The 23,885-nt window shown below is 40.8% G+C and overlaps 1 protein-coding gene across 1 annotated transcript; it reads left to right on the top strand.

Annotated features, from left to right (window-relative positions):
- Positions 1 to 7,826: 7,826 nt before the first annotated feature.
- Positions 7,827 to 21,944, top strand: SAMM50 (SAMM50 sorting and assembly machinery component). Its single transcript, XM_053977355.1, has 15 exons — positions 7,827 to 7,937; positions 9,613 to 9,723; positions 10,796 to 10,897; positions 11,386 to 11,473; positions 12,035 to 12,141; positions 14,032 to 14,162; positions 14,371 to 14,458; positions 14,953 to 15,081; positions 15,722 to 15,793; positions 16,876 to 16,962; positions 18,275 to 18,345; positions 18,755 to 18,822; positions 19,622 to 19,768; positions 20,853 to 20,994; positions 21,736 to 21,944. Exons 1-15 carry the CDS (start codon positions 7,917 to 7,919, stop codon positions 21,779 to 21,781), a joined length of 1,410 nt encoding a protein of 469 aa, XP_053833330.1. The 5' UTR covers positions 7,827 to 7,916; the 3' UTR covers positions 21,782 to 21,944.
- Positions 21,945 to 23,885: the final 1,941 nt, after the last annotated feature.

Raw genomic sequence — 23,885 nt, forward strand, 5'->3', positions numbered from 1 at the left:
TTTGTTTGGCTTTACTGACTCGATATTAATTCCAATGCCTGAGCGGCTTTGTTTGTTATCATCTTTATAACTACTTAGAGTTCTATAATACGATTCAGTATATAATTTGGGGTCAATATAGAGCTAGATTGCTGTGCTGGTATACTGAATCTTGGATTATATCTCTGAGATCAAATGTAAAACAAATCCATCTCTCTCCTTTTGGACATTCAGTGCCCCATCTATTACCGCTTTTTCCTAAGTTCCTTGTAATCTTGTATTTTTCCCCATTTTGCCTGCAGGTACTTAATTTGGATGGGTTATAACAGTGTCTGTTGACATGGGTGTGTGTAACAAAAAGGAACTTTGGTTTCTTTCTATGTAAAAGACAACAAATGAGAGACAGAAACAGGAATAACAGAGGTCTGGTATGGCTTATACCCCCACCTTCCCTGCCTATGGAGTTGCTTCCCATAGCAGGTATGTGTGATCTTCTCGGTGGCGAGTACAGTGGTCAATCCAGGCTTGCCCTCTGTTTCCCTTGTCACTCCTTTTTACTAATATTTTTTTTTTTTTTTGGCAAGTCCTTTTTGACACTCCTTAACTGTGGTTTCCCACCTTTCCTCAGGTTTCTCTCAGTCAACAGACACGGATAATTCCCATCCACAAAACAAAGTTTTTTTACTTCAGTTGTTTTGAGTTCTATCTGTATAGGGGATAGATTCAGTACTCAATACCTCTTGCAATGAGAACGTAGATTTTGTGAGCTCTAATACCAGTTATTCCCATAATTTGAACATTTACTTATAACCCAATTAACGTGTCCAGTATTGGGATGAATCAAATAAAGTATACAGTATAGTACTAATCGTAATTTCCCTTCTTCCTTGTACAAGTCCCAGGCTAAGGCCGGAATATAAGAACTCTTTGATTAAAATAGTCCTGATCTTCCTGTTTGAAGTGGCAGTATTCCTCTCCCAAGGAGGTGTCGGAGACGTCTCAGGGCTTATTCAGGCAGTCCTTAAAACTAGTGATGTAAGCTTTGCCTTATTTCTCAGTTAGGTGTTATTCTTTGTACCTTCCTTGGATGATTTGGGTCTTCCCAAACCGTTACCACCCAGTCCCAGTTGAAAGTCAATTTGGTATTACCCGGTTTAGATGTGATAGTCCGTCCATTCTTCAAGTTTCTTCACAAGTTCTTTGATTTTGCTGGCATGAATTCACCCTCTTTCTGTGATTTGGATTACTGATTTAGTAGTACCTGGAAAGGACTTCTTAATAACACAGTGTTAAAAGAAAGACAGTACTGCATTAACTTTTACCATTAGTTTTCTTCAAAACTTCTTGGGTTTAACTAAAACTGTTTTTCTACAGCTGCTTCCTGTATCCAGCTGTGTTAATAGCTGCAGAGGCCAATTAAACACTAGGCCAATTCTAACACGAGATGTATCACATCTCTTGCTTTTTACTTTTTGGGTGACATTTAACTGTTTTAGCCTTACAGACCCATTCTTTAGAACAAAAGCCTACTCTTCTTAACAACAACAAAAACCCAGAAAAACTTGTCAAAAAAAAACCCTACTTTGTGAGGTTTTGGAGTGCCAACTATTTTTGCTTTAATCCTTATCTCTTCTTTTTCACAGCTTTGCGTTTAGCTCTGTTCTTGGCCTCTCCCCCTACCTTGTTGTCACTCTATCTGGCGGGGGAGAACTTAAAAGACAGCCACGGTGACTTTGGGGGCTTATTTCACTATCTCTTTCACTCTCGCTCTCTCTCTTTCTCTCCCTTTCTCTCCCTTTCTCTCCCTTTCTTGACTTACATGCTGGGGCAGAGGCTGCTATCCTGGACCCGGGACCCTGGCAGGCTGGGAGCTGCCCCTGGCAGCTCTGCCACTGAGCCGGCCCACTCCTGGGCAGCAAACCCGCACAACCCACGCCCAGCCCCGCTACTGGGCCGGCGAGCACCTCTGGCAACTCCTCGCTCTCTGGGACCTTGGCACAACCCAGCCAGCCTCAAATCCCAGTGGCACCTCGTGCTGTGCCACTTCTACCGGGTGGGCCAAACACTGGGAATTGCTGCGCTAGGTAACCCCCATGAATCAGCTCCTGCCGCAGCCCCTGAGAGCAGCCAAACACTTCCTCTTCTAGCACTAAGACATCATCACTCCACATTCTAACATCCACATTCTAATATCACTCTACATTCTAACATCCCGGAGAGGTGAGTCTGCCAATCACCCCTCCCCCTTTTTCAACTTTACAAATTAAGTTGCCTTTGTTATGTGTGTTCCGTAAGCATGCAATTCACAGCACCCTCCACCAAGGCTACCAGCCACTCACAGCTGACACAGTGCCAAAACTAGCGACTTGCTTTGCTATCACCCTTTTTTTCATTCACAAGCTTGAAAGGGTGGAAGGAACAAGGTAAACTACAACTTACTTTCAAAATGACCCTGCCTGCACAAAAAAATTTGAGGCAATGCTAGTTAGTGCAATGCAATTTGCAACCAGAGTTTTTCCATTCACAGATTTCCAGGCATAGCTTTCAAAAAAATACTTCACTACCTCCATTTTACTGAAACAGGAATTCAAGGAACTCCATCACTAAAAGGCAAAAGAAATGGTCAAACATCAGAACAAGCACTTCTTCCATCACCAATTGCTCAGGATGCTATGAACTCACCCCTGGGCAGAAACACCAGTTCTGATGACACCCTTGCATCAACATCCCAGGGCCTCTGAGGTAAAAAGGTACTGTGGCACCAGATTGGACAAAATATGAGTACAGTGGGGGGACAGCAAGTAAGGCATTTGTCTTTGCATTACCCTCCCTTTGACTGCTAGGAAACACTGTCCAAAGAGGCTCCTGTGGTACAAACAATAACTGGATGGGAAAAGGCACTCTTGACTTTAAACCTTAATGTCTTAATAAGAAATAGCACCTGAGTATTGCAGTGGTGAAACACCTTGCCTGCAAACTCACCAGAGGCAAGCGACTGCTGCCATGCTGCAGGGCTACCTGCAGCACAGAGGGAATCATGGCCAAGCCCTCCGTGCAGGCCTGGATAAACCACACAAGGAACCCACAACTTCTTCACAGCTCTCTAACTCACTCAAGAAATAAAACTACAGCAAGCAGAGATCTCTCCCCACTATCTTTTTTATGTGTGTGTCACACACCCACAGTAATGCTGAAAGTAACAAATTAACAGGTTACATTAGAAGATACTGAAACCTTTTCTTCGTCTAGCTTTGTAGGTTCCCTTTTATTTATGTAGTCACCTCCAATTCTGGGAAAAAAATGAGCCTTATTTTTCAGAAGTGCTATGCATGCACAACTCTAGCCGCTGTTCCAGGTGCACTGCAAGTAATTAGTACTTCTAGAAAAACTAACAAACAAACAAAACAAAAACTAAAAAAGCAAAAACACCTTTAGGTACCTGAAAAAGGATGGCTGGAAGGAAAAATGTTTCTCATTGACCTACTAATCAGCTGGTGTTACTTTTAGTTTAACTTTACACACTGAGAACCACTTGATTGAATAGCCTGGCCTCGACTTAAAATAAATTAAGACTAGGTTTTGCTATGTCACAGCTGTAAACTAGTTTTTCAATCTTAGAGTACAGCAAGTTATGTATTTGAAGATGAAAAATCACAATGCAAATTGGAATAAATAGTTTAAACTACTTGTATACAGCAAAGGGAAAAGAATTAGCTGAATCAACAGCTCCATGAAGACATCTGCTCCATATGAAGCATCCTCCCCTATTTCTTTCTCCGGCCCAAACTTCCTTGTTAATTTTTCTTTATCTTCTTGACTTAATTTTAAAACTCTGGCTGTCATCTTCCCATCTTTTGGGATAACCCCTATTCTTAATTTCACTTGTAAATCTCGTCCTAATAAGTTGCTACCCTCCCCTGGGACTAATAAGACATCCCTTAATTCTTAACAAAGCTTTTCCCACATCAGTTTCAGGATCTATTCTGGAATATTGTTTTATAATTCTCCTAAGTCTGTCTAACCATTTGGTTGGGGTCTCTTCTTTCTCTTGCTGTGCCTCAAAAGCCTTTTTCCTCGAGGTGCTGCCCCTTTGGGCCGGTCGGGCAGCCGCGAGCAACGAGGAGGGGGCCGGCACCGAAGCGGCGGGCGGTGAAAGAGAGAGCGGGGGTGCTGCTGCGGGCAGCGGGGCGGGAACCTGCAGAGCCGCCGCCGCGGGCAGCGAACTCACGCCTGGGACAGAAATTGGGGCATTAACACGAGGCAAGCCAGGACCTGGGGTAGGCTCTGGGACCGGGACAGGCACCGACACCGGGGCCGGCGGAGCTGAAGGGAGCAGCTCGCTGGGACTTGAAACCGGCGCTGGGGCCGCAGGTGGTGCAGGCACGAATGGGAAGGGCGGGGGTAGAACTTGTAAAGGATCCCATCCTCTTTTTTCCTCTTGCTCCCCTCCCTTCTCCTTCCCTTTTTTCTTTTCTTGTTTTGTTTCAGGGATTTCTGCTACCTTAAAAATTTTTATTTTCCTAAAATCCCCTGTCCAACATATGGCATAATCTCTTTCTTCTGGATTAAACGGTTCTTTTGAGTTTACAAATACATTTAGAGCTTGACAAATCCATCTTTCAAAAGAACCATATCTAGGCCAATAAACGTGGTCCGATCTTACTTCCTCTGTTGGCCATTCAAGCGTACAAAATTGTATCATCTTTACTTTGTCCTTTTTTCTTGTACAAGGGTTGTTTTCCCAGTTGGCTAATATAACTCCTAGGGGACTATCCTGGGGTATCTCTGTTGATAATTTCTTACTCCTGGATTTCTTTCCTGTATTCTCTTTACTGGATTTCTGTCCCATTTTTCAAGATTTTATCTATTCACCCCCTGCCTCTGTTTTTCACTTTCCTCTCACTACCTAAATACTACTTTTCTTTCGACTATATTCTCAAAAAAACCCTCCTTTTTCTCACACTACTTTTCAATACAATACACTTTCCTCCGAGGAACTATAATAAAGCTTAAAATAAACAATCTACATTACATATACTTTCATTCGTCCACATTTGCTCAACATTATTTTTTTTTGCTTACTCTCATACACAACAAAACAACCACAACAACAAGGTCACTGGGCAGTCCCGGTGTTCTTGGATACCCCTCAATCTAGCTGTGTTGTTCCCAACCCCAGATCCTCTCAGGCTTATACTCAATCCTGGGTGCTTTTGAATATTAATATCTCGACCCAGCAAACTTAATTCTGGGTGCTCTCGAATATTAATATCTCAACCCAGTAAGCTTGAGTCTGGGTGCTAACAAAACAACCACGACAACAAGGTACCTTTACACCTTTAGGTGTCCCTGGCCAGTCCTGGTGTTCTTGGATACCCCTCAATCTAGCTGTGTTGTTCCCAACCCCAGATCCTCTCAGGCTTATCCTCAAACCAAGGCAAAATTTTTGTCTTCCACTCATTTCCATTTACTCAGCTTTATTTTCCACTCACTCTCGCACACACTCACACCCTCAGACCTGTTCATTCACACTTCTACATTTCCCTTTATTTTATTGCACAGAGGAAGGAAACGTTAGCAAACCTCTTAGACTTACACAAAGGGATTTCTGTTAGCAGAGAATCGCGGATCATGTAAGCCCCATCCTGACCCCTTCCACCTCCCCGAGCTTTGGCTATCCCTCTTCCCTAGAGATAGCCTCAGACTCAGGGGTTCGGACCTCCGTACCTTGCCTGATCTGGACTCCCCACCCCGCCTCCCCCGGGGGAATGGGTTAAACGACTACTTTACGCAGCCGCGGCGCTAAAAGGTCCTACGATACTGAGCCATCCTTGCTTTGGGGGCAGCCTCTCTGGGCTTCAGTACCGCCAGGCCTCTGGGAAGTGCCCTGAATTTAATTGCCTCTGGTGCCAATTCACCTTTGAGGCTGGCTGCATGCGACTCACACCTGGTGCGAGTCACAGCTTCCCCCTCACGCCCGGGGGAACAAGGCTAGGTTTGCGGTGTTTTGCCTAAGCTCCCACGCGCGGGGACTTGTTGGTGCGGGACCCACCCTCGCATACACAACAAGACAACAAGGTATTTTTCTCTGGCCAATCCCAGAGCTCTTGGATATCCCTCAATCCAGCTGCGTTTTCCAACCCCACATTCTCTTGGGCTTATCCTCAAACCGGCAAAATTTTTTATTCCATCCTGAGTACTCTCGAATTTTCCCCAATACCTTTTATTTTTCCCCAATAGATTATGCCAAGAAAACCCTCTTTTAACCTGTTATTAATTTAAATTTTTTCCAATCAATTACCTTTTTATTTTCCTCACCCACCAAGGGGTCCCACTCTTTCCCTGAGACCCAGTCCCAATTTCCCGTGGGGGTTTCTCTCACTCTTTACCACTCGCTTCATCTCTTTACTGGCCGCTTTTCTCGCGAAAAAGACGGAAACGCAGCATGGGAGACTACCGCTCTCGCTTAGTAGGTCTGGGGTAACCAGCCCGCCTCTCATTCACACACGTTCATCCCCCCTTTATCCACTCCGTCCCAATAAATACTTACCTATCCTTTGTCCCTGGTCTTTGTTCTTCGTGTACACTTTAGTCTTAGGGGCTAATTACCGCGTTTTTTAGGGAATCTCTTCCCTTTTCTTTGTTTTATTGTCTCCTTTTGTCCATCTGATCGGAACCTGCGTCTGTCGGTCACACCAGGGGAGCACAGTGAGGCTGCCTAACAGGGCAGGACGCGTCTCCCTCACTCTGACTCTCCTAAGGCACCGGCAGAGACGTGTTAAGAACCATCCTCTGCTACCATAATTGTGAAAAACGCCAATCACTTGTTTTTTAAAATTTTTAAAGTTTAATAATAATAATAAAATGGTTATAAAAATAGTAATACAATTAGAGTAATAAAAATTTAGAGTTAGGACAATTACAAGACAATAAAAAGCAAAGAATTACGGACGTCCGGATGCTCTCGGGCACTTAAGCCACGACAAGCATGCCTTGTGAACAAAGGAATCACCTTAAAAGCAATAGCCTGTTGCATATACAAAACACTTCATGATTATGCATATATTTCATTTAAAACAAGAACTTCGTCTGGTACTTGTCAAAAAGTTTCTGTTAATTCCCAGGTGCCTTTGAGTCTCAGTCAGGCTTGAAGAAGTTCGTTTCTGTTGATAAGGAAAGCCATAAATTCCTCTCCTCTGGAAAATGTAGGGGTTTCTGTAATTGTTATCCTTGTGCGAAGAATTCCTTGATTATCTCATCTCTTTCTTGAGATAGTTAAAAAGCATCTTACATAGTATAGTTTCTATTTTAACATTGTGTTATAACCTAAAAATACATTCAACACACTAGTTGAGAGAATTAATACAGCATAACTTTCCAACATTACACATATAATATTCATTGTAACTATTGCGTAAAGCCAATCATAAAATATGCATTTTTCACAAAAATGAAATACAGAAATACCTAGTGATAACAATTAAATGTAAAATAATAGTAGTAATAATAATCACAATACCAACAATTTTAAGTAATTTACAACACAAGCTTTCAGTTTCAAGTGCCCAATCTAATACCCCGCGTTTGGGGCGAATCCCCTGGGTTTGGGATGAAACATGTGCGTTTGGGGTGAATTCCCTCGGTTTTGGCTGACACAAGTGGGCTTGGGGTGAAACAAACACTTAGGTTCGGGGTGAATCCCCCGGGTTCGGGATGATTCCCGCGGGTTCGGGGTGAATTCCCCCGCTTTGGGTTGAACCCCCCGGGTTCGGGTGACCCCCCGGCCGTGGGAAGCGCTCCCCTGGCCCCGCCCCTTCCGCCTTCCTGGCCAATGGGCGCCGGGCGGGGCCGCCTGTCATGGCCGCCCCCGCGTTGCGGCCCTGAGTGCCCCGAGCTCCCGGAGCCGCCGAGGCCGCGCCTGCGCCGCTGCCGCCGCCATGGGCACCGTGCACGCCCGGGTGAGTGCCGGGGCCCTGGGGATCGGCCGGGTCGGGACCCGCCGGGGGTAGGGCCCGGGCACGCGCCCCGGGGCCACCCAAAGGTCGCAGGGCCCCGCGCTCCCCGCCACGACCTTCGGGCCGGGCACGGCGCGGCCCGGAGCTGGGCTGGGGCTGCGATCGGGGGCCGTGCGCCTCAGCTGCTCCCAGCCCACCGCTTCTGGCACAGTCGGGCCGGGGTAGGGAGAAGGGGTCGGAGCCCGTGCCGGTGCTTGGAGGCGCCTTCCCTTCCCAGCTCATTTCTGGGGGTTTTATAGAGTCGTTGATACTGGCGGCGTGGAAGTGACCTTTTTGGTCATGCGGTCACACGTCCCCGCTGCCAAGGGCAGGGACACTTTTCACTATCTCAGGTTGCTCCAAGCCCCGTCCAGCCTGGCCTTGGACACTTCCAGGGATGGGGCAGCCACAGCTGGTCTGGGAAACCTGTGCCAGGGCCTCACCACCCTCACAAAGGAGAAAAATTTCTTACTAAGTACAAAATTTCTTCCTGTAGAATACCTGGGTCTTTTTCAGGTCTTTCATAAGGCTTTCCCGGAGCTGACCTCTCCAGGCAGGTGGGCTGGCAAGAACAAGGCTGGGGAAATAAAAACGACCCAAACCAAACAAAATCCAAAACCAAGCAGCTGAAAAAAGACAGTGCAAAGAGAAGCGCCCCTGGTGAGAATTGGAGGCTAGAGCCTTGCATTGCTTGGAGAGGGCTGAGGGGCCTCACATGCCTGAAATCATTGTGAATAGATGCACAAATCTCCAAATCCATCTACCAGTGCTTAAAGGAGAAGCATAGAAGTGTAGTTGTTCAGTTTTAAGGCTGAAGAACAGCTGCAGGGAGCTGCCTCCAGTTAAGGCTCTAGAGTATATAAATACCATAACTAATGTAATTTCTGTTTCAAGATTTTTTCTTGTATTCTCTGTTTTGTGTCCATCCGTGGTGTGAACTGCTAGACAGTATTATGTGGATACACAGTGTTTCACACTTGTCTGAAATTTGTGGCAGCGGTAGAAGCTTCTGTCCTCCTTTAACTGGATTTTCATATGCAACAGCAATTTACTCTTCAGGAAAGCAGCTATTCTCATAAGTCTTCTTTATGACTCTTTCAGGTGTAATAAATAAAGCCATGCAGTGTTTCATTGAAGTGTTTGGCTCTGATGGTCAGAACCCGAGGTTCTCGAACTGTATTTGAAAGTTTACCTCTGAAAGAAATACTGAAATATAAAGGCAAGCAAATACATGCAAAGCAAACTAACATTCTGAGAACACCCTTTTTTAAAATTGTTTGACATTCATAGTCTTCTGCCTCCTAAAACCCAAACTAGAGAAGTGACAGCCTGATTTTTTTTTAAGAAGGTGGAATGAATCTTTTTGCACAAAAAGCTTGTCTTAAAAGTTAAGGCTATTTTTTGGAAGAATGCAGAGTATTTTTCAGAAATCATTCCATGTAGAAGCTATTTAGCTTTCATGAAAAATTTCAGCAAGCAGGTAGTTGTCAAGTGTTCTGGTACTTCCTTTCATTTTAGTTCTCTTTTGCTTTTGCCCCTTAGGATTTGATTTGAGAACCACGGGTTTTTCTCATTTACAAAAGGCACCAATCATAAATCTGTGTGCCCTACTAAATGCAGTTTTCTTTTATGTTTTCAGAGTTTGGAGCCTCTTCCAATGGCTGGGCCAGACTTTGGTGCCTTGGGAGAGGAAGCTGAATTGGTTGAAGTTGAACCTGAGAGCAAACAGGATATTCTTGAAAACAAAGATGTAAGTGCCTGAGCAACATCCTGAATTTTGTGGAGAGAAATAAATGCCTTGGCAGTTTTTTTCCAGCAATTGGTAGTAATAGAAGGTTGCTCTTATTTTGCTGTTGTATTATACATGAATGCACAGAGTCATACAGATATTTCTGATAGAGTTATTATAATGTGCTTAGTCTCTTTTACAAACTCTGGTACAGAATCATGGAATTGTTTACGTTGGAAAAGATCTCTAAGATCACAGAGTCTTAACTGTTAACCCAGCACTGTCAAGTCCAGCACTAAACCAAGTGCCACATCCATGTGGTTTTTAATCCCCCCAGGGTTGGTGACTGCCCTGGGCAGTCTGTTCCAATCCTTGATAACTATTTGAAGCAGTTTTTTTTTTTTACATTTGCCCCTAAAATTCACTGAAAATATTTGAAAAATAAGGGAAATGCAGTTGCTCTACTCCATTTGTACTGGAGTGGAAGGTGCTGTGATTTTTACAATGAAACTGTCTCGGGTGATTATGTATCAAAATGAAAGTATAAAACCTCATAATGGGAGTGATTTTCAGTTGCATTTCAAACTTCACTGCTTCTGTGGTAGTGCAGATTTTAATAGAATTTAAATATAGTACATGATTTTAATGGAGTTTAAATATTTGTGGCTTGTACACTTGTTTGATTTTCTTCTTTTAATTCTTTGCTTATGTATAGCTGATAAAAGAAGTAGCAAATAACTACGAATAACTGCATAATTCTATCTTATGTACTTAATACTTTTGTGATTTCTGCAGTTGCTTCTTTGTCCATACAACATTTATAACTAAACCCCAGCAGCTGCAGTTTTTCAGTGTTTCTTCGGCTACAACCAGTGTTAGCTTTGGTGTTAGCGATCTCTTTTCTTTCATTTTTGTGTTATGGGAACAATGTCCCAGAATCTTAGAAAGCAGTCATTTCTGATGATGTAGGTTAGCAGGAATTAGCCCTAGGAATCATCAGGGTTTCTCACAATAATTTTTGTGCATTGTTGACCTCGATCCTCGTTATTAGATGCAAATCCAGTACTTGTGTGTAAAGATTTGGTGTGTTTAGGTGGTGGTTCAGCATGTGCACTTTGATGGACTTGGAAGGACCAAAGATGACATCATCATGTATGAAATCTCTGATGTTTTCAAGGCAAAAAATCTCATTGATGTAAGTGTTGCAGTGAATAACAGACTTGCTGTTAAAAAAATAATTAAATTTTTTCCTCTCTTTTTCCTACTTTGGGCTACTCCCTTCAGACATGGGGCAACTCTGTCAAGAACAGGGGCCCCCTAAATAAGTTGTAACTACTGGCACCTATTTGAATAACTGTTTTAACTATTAAAGTAATTAGGAAGCAAACTAACGAAAGATATGAAGGTATTGAACCTTCATATATGAACCCAGATGCTCTGGGTTTAAATTATTTCTGCAGATGCAAGTGTTAAAGAGGTTGTGTTCTGTTTTGAAGGTGCACATGTGTGTGTCTTTAGATACAAAATCTGTGAATATTTTACAACTTAGCTGCATTTTAACTAATTTATCCTCATTATTTTTTGTTAACCTGAAAGACTCAAAGGGACTAGATTATCTTGAAAGCCCCTTCCAGCCCAAATATCCTCTGATTCTATGACTGAGCTACTTTTCTCATGCTGTAGGTGATGAGAAAATCACATGAAGCTCGTCAGAAGTTGCTTCGTCTCGGAATCTTTAGACAGGTGGATGTTCTGATTGATACCTGCCAAGGTGTGTATTCTCTCATTTATCCTCACCTTTATTTTCATATATTCATACATGTAATATATATTTCCCTGTGTAATAGGTTGGACATTTTTTGTGTGTGTAACTTAGTCTTGTATACCTTTATATATATTTTAGATGAACAGGTGGTGTGCTGTGGATACAGATGTATCTACATCAGTTATCCCTATGAAGGAAATCTATTTGCATGTGTTTGCATATATGTGTATGTCCATGCGTGAATTTTCAGCACTTATAATAATTACAGTAGGATTTCCTTAATCCACAGTTTCAAGGAACATGTGAGGGAAAGCTTGAAAATTTGTCCTGTACTTGTATTGCACGTCAAATTGACATGAAATGATTAAAGCCAGTAATCCTATGACTGAGTCAAATTCTGCACTCGCATCCAAACATCCTTTAACATCCTTTTCTCAACCTATTTCCCTTTGTAGCATGGACTTTTATTATGCCTTAACTCAGTTTTCAAATAATTCAAGTAACCTTCTGTCTGCAATTTTTAAAATATCTCTTTAGAGATAACATGCACTTCATTTATTTCTTTAGGAGATGATGCCCTTCCAAATGGTTTAGATGTGACCTTTGAGGTAACAGAATTGAGAAGGTTAACCGGGAGCTATAACACCATGGTTGGCAACAATGAAGGCAGCATGGTATGGATTATTTCAAATTATTTGTAAGGCCTTTTGATATTCCTCTTACTTTCAGTTTCAAGCTTAGCAAGGAATTTGGTGATCCAGTCTTAATCCAGCCTTACTAAGACTTTGTCAGGCCTTTGTGCCAGGCTTTTATTCAGCAAAAGCCTATTTTGAGCTGGGGGACAATGCTCAGCATGTTAGTTTTTTAATTGTTGAAACTTCGTGAATTATTTTTTGCTACTGTTTAAGATGTTTCATCTAGTGGAGAGATTAGTAAGGAATTTGGCATTGTGCTTCTATGAGATATACTTTAAGTATTCTTCTTCTCTGTCAAAATGCTTTATATTTGACTTAGAAATGTTTCTTGTTTTTCTCTTTTAGCCTGGTATCAATTATTCTGGGCTGTAGGTTTTCATGAATTCTACTAACTTTGGAATTTGTTTTCATATGACTCAATTAAGGATGCATCAGATTAAAATCTTGCGTGAACAATATTTACCAATTGCCCCGGGAAGATTCACATTCACTGCTGCTCTGTGAATGTGCTTTTACCAGAAGTGCTGCTGTGAGAAGGTTGTGCTTTCAGGTGCTCATCCTGCACCCTTTTTGCCTTCTCACTTGCGCAGGGCAGCTGTGCCTGGGGCTGGTTGATAAGCCAGATCAAAGGGCTCATCCTTTTCCTCTTAGGGGTATTTTTAACCTGGATAAGATCCCGCATGACTCAGGTGATGGTGTTTTGCATGTGCAAGCAGAGTTGGAACTGGGTGAATTGAGAGCTGCTTATGCAGCTTCACTGCCAGGAGCCAGGTCCAGGCTGTCGTGGCCTGAAGGAAACCAGCAGGGAATCCTACCTGTTGCTTCCAGTGCTGCTCAGAGCTGACTGAAAGCTGCTTGTGTTTCTCTTTTTGTGCTCAGCTTCCTCTTCTATTTGATTTTAATTTATCACAGAGAAGTAAAACTTGTGAACACTCTAAAAGCATGACTTGTATACACTGATATTGGCAATCCAGATTATGTTTCCTTAAGAGTTGAATAGATTTCTTCTAATCCCTTAAATTCAGCTGAGGCTTATACATCTAGTACTTCATACTAAAAAACTTTTCTCTTTATGTCATAATAACCATCATTACAAAACTACTAGTTTGCTTCCAACAGCTTCAGACAAAGACAGTCAGGATTCTGGAGTTTTTTGATATTCTTTTCCAATAAAACACACAACAATAGTACAGTGGTAGTGTCTGTGTTGGGAGGAAACTTGCTCCATCTTTTCTGCCAGAGGGCCAAGAGCTGCCTGAAGGATGCAAAGAATTTTTGTTAGAATAGGCAAAACTGTTTCAGTAGTTTCTGGAGAATTGTAGAATTGTGTTGTGCTGCCATCAGGTCTGGTTGCTCAAAACAAAACTTGCTCAAAGCAAAACTACAGGGAAGTGGCTCCATAGTGATAATTTTCCCTTGCCTTGGTTTTGATTAACTCTCCCTGACAGGAGTTTTTCCTGAGGATCAGTGGGAGAGTCTGCAGTTGCAGAGCAGCTATTTGTTGTACCAAAGATTTGTTCTCCAGTGCTTTGAGGCAGGCTTGTAGATTTTGCTGGAAGTAACATCAGTACTGATGGCTCAGTGAGAGTGCAGATGAAGTCAGCAGCTACTAAACAGCATTAAAGGTTGGATGTTTTGATTGTAACTTGCACTGTTGGCTTTTGCTGCCAGTGCAGAGAGAAAACTGAGAAAAAACCCATATTCAGTTACAAGTATTTTTAAATACCTTAATTTCTAATTCTCATCTTGTGTCTGTCATCTGGATATGATTAAGATGCAAGACAGCAAACAATATAAAATGTTATGATGTGGGGAGGTTCTTTTTTGTTGGTCTAGTGTTTGGGGGTTTTTTAAATTTATTTTCTGTAGGTGCTTGGGCTCAAGTTTCCAAATCTCCTTGGACGTGCAGAAAAGGTGACCTTCCAGTTCTCCTATGGAACAAAGGAAACTTCATATGGCCTGTCCTTCTTCAAGCCACGGCCTGGAAACTTTGAAAGAAAGTAGGGGATGCATTTTTCACTACTTCTTTTTTTAGTAAAGGAATATAAAACAATTAGTAATTACTTTCATTGAGTAAAAATTACATTTATTCTTTCCTGAGAATCTGGTAATGATGTAGCAGAGCTGGTTTCTTAAATTTTTGTAGTTATTCAGAGCTGTACCTTAAATAGTTTCCCTTTCAAACCTACCAGTAATGTTGTGTTTCAGTTTTTCAGTTAATGTATACAAAGTAACTGGACAGTTCCCGTGGAGCTCTCTTCGAGAAACAGACAGAGGAATATCAGCAGAATTTAATGTGAGTGTAGCACGACTATAACACATGCTTCATTTACATTTCAGTTGGGCTTTTGAAAATATTTGGTTTACTTTTTGAATAATTGAATCATTCATGCACAGGGCTGACTTGTCTTTATTTAAAAGAGGTCAGTGATTTGAAAATGACAGAGATCATGCGTCTTAGATTTTTTTGTTACAATTCAGTCTCATTTTGGCCATATAAAAATGCCACTATGTTTTTCTTCTTTTTTTTTTTAATTATCATTTCAAAGAGGTAGCTGACTGCCTAGCTTACTGTATTAGCCCAATTCAAGATATTTTTCATTTGGAATGGATTAATTAGTGTGCATCTAACTCTCTTGGCTGGAGCAGAATTAGCATAACTCTGAAATGGAAAAAAGTTTCTCTGTGTTTCAAGACGTTTGGGAAGAAAGCCATAGACTCAAATATAAAAAATATTTCTTTTAATTTTGTAACAATTGTTTTCATTACTTTCTCAATTCTTTAATGTAGTTTCCCATCTGGAAGACCAATCACACACTGAAGTGGGAAGGTGTGTGGAGAGAGCTTGGCTGCCTTGCTAGGACAGCATCCTTTTCTGTTCGAGAGGAAAGTGGACACTCTCTAAAATCATCTCTCTCTGTAAGGCTTTTTCATTATAATATTTTAAAAACAAAGTGTCTTTGAGTCATCTCATACTTAGGAGTGATTCCAAAGGAGCTTTTTGTCTTTGGAGGGAATGTGTATTCCTTCAGACATCTTTTGCTGTGTCTGGTCATTGCCATGGAGTAATCCAGGAGGCCCAAAGGGAGAACAGGGAGTCATAGTTGACTGTTAGACTTTGGCTTGCTGTCCCTCTGTCTCACCTGCCATCTCTTTTTGCAGAATTGCTTTGCTTTGTAGCAGACAGGAAGAGTAAATTTCCTCACCCTAAGCCTTTTGTAAACATTCTCCCCTATGCCAACTTCTGGTCACTTGCCATCTTTCACTTACAAACTGTAGGAGATAAGCTCTTTGCAGATTGGTGGGTTGCAGTTGGGCTGCTGCTCTGTTTCTGGTGCATGCCATGGGCAGAAAATATGCATTTCATGTGGCCTGTAAATGTCAAACAAAACCAGTCTGTAGGGATATTGTTCCCAAATGCACATAGCTACACTAATCTTAGCTGGAGCTGTACTTGTCTTCCACTGTTTGCACACTTTTGGAAGGAAGATAATGGTGTCACTCCAAGGCATTCAACAGGTATGAGAACCTAACCCAAATTTTTTTTTATTCTTTTCAGCATGCCATGGTAATTGATTCCCGGAACTCCTCAATCTTGCCAAAACGAGGTGCTTTGCTGAAAATTAATCAGGTAGCTTTAAATCATTTGTGCTATTATTGGGGTTTATCTGTGTGTTCAAATAAGTCTTAATTTATCTAATTGATGTTCATGTTAAAAAAGTTTAAAGTTAGGAATTAATCTAAAATTGACTAGGAGGCAATGCAGACTGGTAATTACCTTTTCTCTTTATCCAGTGTGCCTTTTAAAGTCATGAAACTTTTTTTATGGTGGAAAATTTTTCATTTGTATGCCATTAGTAAAAGAGCACAGCCTCTCCATCAGCATTAAATTATTTATTAGCTGAGAGACACTCTCCCTGGCAGTATTTGCACTACACTTTCAGTAGTTAGTTAATTAGCCCTTCTTTTTTTAACACTGTCATGCACAGATTGCCAGGCTGCAGTCCTGTTGCTACTTACATAATTTCTAAGTCTGAGAGTTAAAAATTAAAGACTGGGTAAAAATAACTCTCCAAGGCATATGCATGTATCATTTTGGTTGAGAAAATGCTTTCCCTCATGTTACAATTAGAGCCTTTCTAAAAGTTGGCTTTTCTGCTGTATGGGTAATACTTCAGAAGTATTAATTTCTCTAATGCGGCAGATTAGAGGCAGATTTGAAATGCCACTGGAACTAAAAGTAAGCAGCAGTGTACTGCTGTGAGTGAGAGAAGTGGTTGTAAGTCAGGATTTAGGTACTGTGTCATTTATTAGATCCTGCCTCTAACACTTAAGTTCAGTCACTTCATAAGAGCTGAAAATAACAAATTGTGTCATGCCCTTCTTCACCACATGAAATCTTCTCAGATCTAGGAAAATACAGTCTTGATTTTGCATGCTGCATTTTCCAGCTCCATTCTATCTTGCCTTCATTTACAAGATGTCTTGGAAAGCAATAGTGTGCTTTAATATTTGGAGAAGAAAAAAAATTGCAGCTCATTATTCTGAGGCTCATGCATGGCTCAGTCCAAAAATCAGCTGCTTCACCATGCCAGTGTTTCTGTATTTCTTGTAAAGAAAAACACTGCCTGTGCTGATGCAGACATGCTGAACTTCTAGAGGAAACAAACATATAATATCTGTTGCAACTTGCATAAATTTTTGTCTTTGCAGGAGTTGGCTGGCTATGCAGGTGGAGATGTGAGCTTTCTGAAAGAGGATTTTGAATTTCAGTTGAATAAGCAACTTCTCTGGGATTCGGTAAACTTTTAAAAGATATTTTAGTAATTGACTTGAGGTTTTTCTGGGGCTATTAAACCTATGTCTTATGATTATTTTCCACTATGGATTAGGGAAAAGATTCTGAAAAATGGCTGGATTAGATCACCTGATTCTGTTTTCTGGAAAATGGACTATCTGTATTTTTAACTATATGTTCCTGCTGTGCACAATCACTTGAAAAGTGGTAACTTTGGAGAGAACTTGTTTCACACTTAACCATAAAAATGATTTTCCTTCCAGAAGTGATGTTGGTCATGTCTGTTCTTTGTGGTCTTCCTTAGGAGGGATTTTTCAAAAACCTTGGAAGTTTTTGAAAAACTTCAAAAGTTTTAAACCTTCATGAATATTCTGTATAATCTTGGTTTAATTTCCTTTTTAATTGAAATGTTGAATATATAACTATTCATCTTGGTATTGTAGCATGTAATTGTTTCTTGTGTACGAGATTATTGGGAAAAAATGGGAAGGCTGATTTCAACAGCATTGATTTATTATTAGGTGGAAGTAGGATTTTGAATTGAAATACTGAAAAACTGAAATAAGAATTTCAACATATCCCAGGAATATTTCTAACTGAATTTAGAAAGAAGTTTTTTATCACATGGAGATAGTGCAATAAATTCTTCTCAAAACTGAATGTGGAATTAAACAGCAACTTGCACTATGAAGATTGAAAAGTCAGGGGTTACAATAATTTCTATCCCAAAGGTATTGACAATAGATGTTAGTGTCTATCAGTAATACTTCTACCTGGCACATAGGCAGCAAGCAAATGATTAAATCTATTTATTTCAGTGACTTGAATTACAAAAATTACTTTTTATAGATAAAGAGTAACTCTGTGTTAATTTGATGTCAGTATAGTGAGTTGCAAAAGGTGATTTCATGTAATTATAAGGTTAATTTATAATTGTACTTTTTTGGCAACTGCTTGTTGGACTTAGTCTCCTGTGGGTTCCAAATTGCCAGGAATAATTGATGCCAGCAATGTTGTCTTAATTCAAGACATGAAAATTCTCAAGACAAGAGGTGCTGGATGAAGTTGAGTGCTCTGTTAAGCTGTTGTTGAAGTAGCATTTGGTTCAAATGTGCTATATTGACATGTTCAAGGCACAGCACTGCATAAAAGAAAGAGGGCAGCAGCCATCAAGAGTTTCCTGAAAATCCTCTTGAAAATCTGACATACAGGGTGTGATATCCAAAGGATGTGAGCAGCTGTAATTCTGGGAGACTGATGGGAGTTCTGCCTGTGGAATAAGTACTAATAAACAACTTGTTTTTCTCTCCAAAGGTTGTATCAGCATCATTCTGGGGTGGAATGCTGGTACCTATTGGAGACAAGCCATCCAGTATAGCTGACAGGCAAGCTTTTTAAATGTTTGGGGTTTTTTTTCCAGTCAACAGAGGTATTGTACATAGAAGACTCTGTACAAGAGAAAAAGACTAGTAGGTCTAAGGAGAATAAAATATTTGTAGTTAGCTGTAATTGCATGTTCATACTCAAGCCATTTTCATGTTGGGCTAGTAAAAATTTATAATTTGCTGTGTAGTAGCTCTGCCTGCCCATATTTATGGTTGCAAAATGGTATTTACCACCTGCAAAATTCTGTAATGGGCATAGGTTTATTCAGACACAAAGCCATATTGTGACTCTGTTTAGTCTGTAGCCAATTTTGCCTCCTTATGCTGGTGTTTAAAGATCACATTACTAAACCTGTTGCAAAGTCACCTTTAAGTGAAGCATTACATTAAGTTTATCTGTATTCACTAGGTTTTACCTTGGTGGACCAACAAGTGTGCGTGGATTCAGTATGTACAGCATTGGACCCCAGAGTGAAGGTCTGACGCTTTTAAACCCGCCTCCTCTGTAAATGTCTGTGCATCACAGAGAGTCCTTAAACTTTGTATAACCTGAAAATAATTACCCTCATTCTCTACTTTTGAGACGTGCTATGGCTTTGATATGCTGTTACAGATCAGTTCACAATGGGATAAAGCCAGATAGTTCTTAGTTAAGCTGTGATTAATTACTCATTATATAAACCATGTCTGTGTTCAAACTTGCACACTTCCAGTATGTCATTTTAATTAGTAAGCAACCTTCAAGCTGGAAAAGTTTCCAAAACATGGTTATAGCAACAGTTTGTTTGATACAGCCTATGTTCAGGTAGCTTAGGGGAAAGATAATCTGCTCAGCAGAGTGTTTGGAGTGGCAGGAGCTTCCTCAGTTCTATTCCTTACTCTGCTGTTATCAGTGGAATCAATATCCAGTCTGTTTTGAAGTTAATAGTTCAATTGTATCAAATGCCCATTTTTATTACCAAGGGAAGTGTTGCAGAGGTGGTCAGGAGGTAATTCTGATGAACTGCCATGCCTCAGGCTGTTCTGATGAGGGAAGGAAAAAAAATGCACTTCCCTTGGAAGGTTTAAAGAAATGTGGAAGTTCTAATTTTTCAAACTAATAATGGTGAGTTTGGAGCGAGTTGGAAGCAAATGGGAAGGGTTGTAAAGGGTAGAAGTGGAATATGAACTTATGGAATGTAAAACAACTTATGGATGTGTTTTTGTACCTTTGACAAGTGATTCCTTTAATATGTTCCACAGTAAATGCCTTTATTCCAACATTTTGCCCAAACAGGTGATTATTTGGGAGGAGAAGCCTACTGGGCTGGAGGGGTGCATCTCTACACCCCTCTCCCTTTCCATCCGGGCCGCGGAGGGTTTGGAGACCTTTTCCGAACACATTTCTTCCTTAATGCTGGAAATCTCTGCAATCTCAACTATGGTAAGACTCAACAGAATAAAATAACACTCTTCTCTTCACATAAAAGCAAAAAGGAGAGTTGTTCTGTGTGTGTTCACTCAGAAGCACTTTGTTTACTGCACATATTTTGGTGCCTGTCAAAAACCTGCTGCTTTTAGCTTATATATTTGACAGATTCCCAGTAGTTTGTTTAGCTCTCTCCATAATTTCCACCACAACTTGTAGGAAAGAGAGCCAGGAGGGTAATGGTAGTGTCCATGAACAGGTGATGTTTGCAGACCAGTGTGTAACTAACACTTGCTATCTTACACAATTCTGAAGGGAGAATGAAAGAATGTTTTAGTGGGGTTCTGGTGTTTACTGGGATGAGCTAAAGAAAAAGTGGTGGCGTTAGATGAGGGTGTGGTAGCTGATGGGACTCCTTTTCCTCCCATCCCTAACTCTATTCAGGATACATTTCAGTGTATTAATATATGACTTTTCAATATGATTTCAGTCAGTTTTAGAATATAGTGATATTTGATGTCTGCCTCACTTGGTGTAAGAAAGGTGACATCCATATGGGAGGGAGATACTTCAATCAACTTAAAAATAGTAGAGACCCACTAAATCATAGAATAGGGTCTCAGAATGGTTTGGGTTGAAAGGGACCTTAAAGTTTAGCTTGTTCTCCTGCCTGCCATGGGCAGGGACACCTTCCACTATCCCAGGTTCCTGCAAGCCAGCCTGGTCTTGGACAGTTTCAGGGATGGGGCAGCCACAGCTTCTCTGGGCAACCTGTGCCAGGGCCTCAGCACCCTCACAGGGAAGAATTTCTGTCTCATATCCAGTCTAAACCTCTCTATCAGTGTGAAACCATTCCCCCTTGTTCTGTCACTCCAGGCTCTTGTCAGTAGTCTCTCTCCATCTTTCCTGTGGGCTCCCTTCAGGTACTGGAAGAGAGCAGTAAAGACATTGAAGTCTTTAATACTCATTTCCTTTTTCTTGCTAGTGGGTGCCCTATAGTAGACATAGAGATCAACCAACAATCCAAGTGAAATCACAGTATTTGTATTCTAGTTCTGCTCTCTTGCTGTGCTGCTCATCCCTTGGTGTTTGACTGCAGGTGACGGTCCCAGGGCGCACCTGCAGAGACTGGCAGAGTGCATCCGCTGGTCCTACGGCGCGGGAATAGTGCTGCGCCTGGGAAACATCGCCAGGCTTGAGCTCAACTACTGCTTCCCCATGGGAGTACAGGCTGGAGACAGGTTGGTTTGCTACACCAGTTTCTGCAGAGGTTCCTACACTGCTGTCTGCTTTCTCAGAGAGAGTTGTGCCTTGTGGTTTTGTTTAGTCCATACCAACAGAGACATCTCAGTGCTGCTTTCCCAGCCCGCTTTATTCACCTGGGTTTCACAGCTCGGTTAAGACTTTGCTTCCCAAGTGCCACAGTTCATTTACCTTGAGAGCAGCTGTTGAAATATGGAAATAGATGTGCAGCAGCTTCATTTCTCGTGGAGAAGTGATCACTCAAACAGCTTGTGGGGTGTTCTTAAGGCTTCTAAACCCAAATGACTGGATAAATACCTCAGTTGCTGTCTTTGATAAATACCTAGTTTAATGGCTTTGCTTGAAAAATGAAAACAAGTTTATAGATAAAGAGAAAAGAAGAACAAATTCATTTGTTAGCAACCAATTATCCTGCATCAAGTAAATATTATAATACACAATAAAAAGCTTCAGGAGACCTGTTCTTATCCGGGAGTATTGTGTGAGATATCCAGTCTTTCATACAGGAGCAGGATTGTTTCTGTGGGCAATGTGAATGTATAATAGCAATTTCAAAATTATGGGCTTTATTTGGAAATGTAAATGCTCCATACGGATGACAGATTGCCAAAACATTTATTTTAAAAAACCTTTGTCAGCTAATTTGGGGATGGGGAGAATTGATTTTCATGTAATTAGTAATTTATATATCATATTGTTTATTGTTTGTTTCTTTTCAGGATATGTGATGGTGTTCAGTTTGGAGCAGGAATAAGATTTCTATAATACAGAAATATTTTTCATCACGGAATGAAATTGTGCTTTGGAGATGAAATCAAGACTATAACATAAATCAAAATGGTCCTTTTTCCTTGAAATGCAGATACACAGCTGAGTGATTTACATCTTGGACTCCACAAGAAATTACATTAAATAATTATGCTCTAAAGGTTCATTGTACCTCTGATTCTTATCAAAGATGGGAGAGTCTTTGTAGGAGTCTTATCTTACAGCTTTTAGTTGTTGTTTTTTACTTGAAGTATTAGAGTTCTGTCAGATACTGGTTCTTGGATATGGTTCATATCATTAGAGTTTTATTGGTCTGCACAGCCTTCCCTCCTCCAACCACAAGTCCTTGAAAAAGCTGTTACAAGTCAAAAGTGATACCATTTTAATGGTTCTAAATTAATCAAAATATTCTGATTTGAATATGTTTCACTGTTATAAATCACCTGTTTAAATGCCTAAAATCTGAATTGCATACTGTAAAAATTCAAGTCATCTGTCTAGCATAGTAAGTACTAAAATTATAATTTTAAAAGGTTCAAAGCTCTGAACTTTGAGTATTTTAATGCTCTCAGCAAAGCTGTTGATTTTTGTAGCTTTTTGTAGCAGTTGCAAAACGTGACTCCAGACATACAAATGTGTGGAACTGCCTCGTTTCTCTTTGTGTCTTTCTCCTGACTTGTTGCGATGCTAATTTCATCTCCAAGTCAGCTCTGACTTCATCACTTGGGGTATAATCCAGTTTATAAGGATAGACTGATTCACTACTTTGGTCCTAACGTCTTTGGAGGTAGTTGCATACTGATTATTTTTATGTGTATCAGCCCTGTGTGGTCCCTGAGAGAATATGAAGTTGGACTTTCCCTGTATCTACATTCACTCTTTTTTGTTATTAAGTGTTGGCAGGTTTAAAATCACAATACAAAGAAGATTCTGGGGGAGCAGAACAGAAATACATGAGCTGTTAAACTCCTGATTTTTTTTCTGCTCAGCTAAAGACGGCTTTGGACATGCTGATGCTCTGCTTGACTTTGCTGAATATGTCAGGACTGCCATGAAAGCTCATTCCCAATCAAGTCAGCACTCAAACTCCACCCTTTTTAAAGAGAACACAGTTTTATACATTGCTTTAGCATTGGTATGTATTGCTGTTGGTGTAACACAGTAATTAATCTGGTTTATTTGATAATTCTCTAAAATATTCTCTAAAATATGAAACTGGACTGTCTGGATTTGCAGAGCTCTGCTTGATTAAACATCCTTCCCCCCTTATAAAGTAGCAGCACTAGGCTTACAGATGTTCAAAATGGTGTAAATGACAGAAGTCAGCTGTTTCAAATAGCAAAATTTGATATTAAAAAACTTTTTCAGTGTGTTTATCTAAGAAATACTGTAGCAAGTACATATTTAACCTAGCATTTTTGTTGATTCTTTTGTTATGAGATAAAATATGAAACTATATTAAGAATGTCAACAAATGTTATTAGTTTTTTCCAGCACTATTGACATTTTGACATGTAAAAATATTTTTAATGTGAATGTTTAGATACTAAAATACTGTTAGGGTTTTCTCCTAGGAGTTCAAAGTTAGCTGTATTCTGCTGCCTTAAGAATTTTATTTTATGCACACTGTGTTTTACTCAAGGCTGCTCAAGTGCCATACTTTATTATGACACAAGACCCCAAGCTCAGCTGGCTGTTTGAGAGGGCTCAGCAGTGTTCTGAGTTGGGCAGGCCTAGAGAGAGCCCCAAACTCAGTGTGCACACCACACACCAGCCAGGCCACAATGAAGCTTTGAGAGAACTCTGTAAACTCTGTAAGGGAGGAATGGAAGAAAGTGCTGAAGGCTGAAGAGATCTGTTGAGCACATCTTCTGACAGACCTCAGTGCCACTTGCCAGAGAATTGTCCAGTTGGATAACGAGAGCAAAATCATGTTCCACGAGGCTCCACCTGCATCACTGTTTTCCTACTGGCATTGCACTAGGTTGAAAAGTAACATTTTCTTATGGCAAACCACAAGTGCACAAGAGCTATTCAGTACAGAAAATATGTCTGAATTCCTCTGGAAAAAGCATCTGGATTATGTGGTTGCTTCTATGGA

The sequence above is a fragment of the Vidua macroura genome, chromosome 5, assembly GCF_024509145.1.
Source record: "Vidua macroura isolate BioBank_ID:100142 chromosome 5, ASM2450914v1, whole genome shotgun sequence".
NCBI lineage: Eukaryota > Metazoa > Chordata > Aves > Passeriformes > Viduidae > Vidua > Vidua macroura.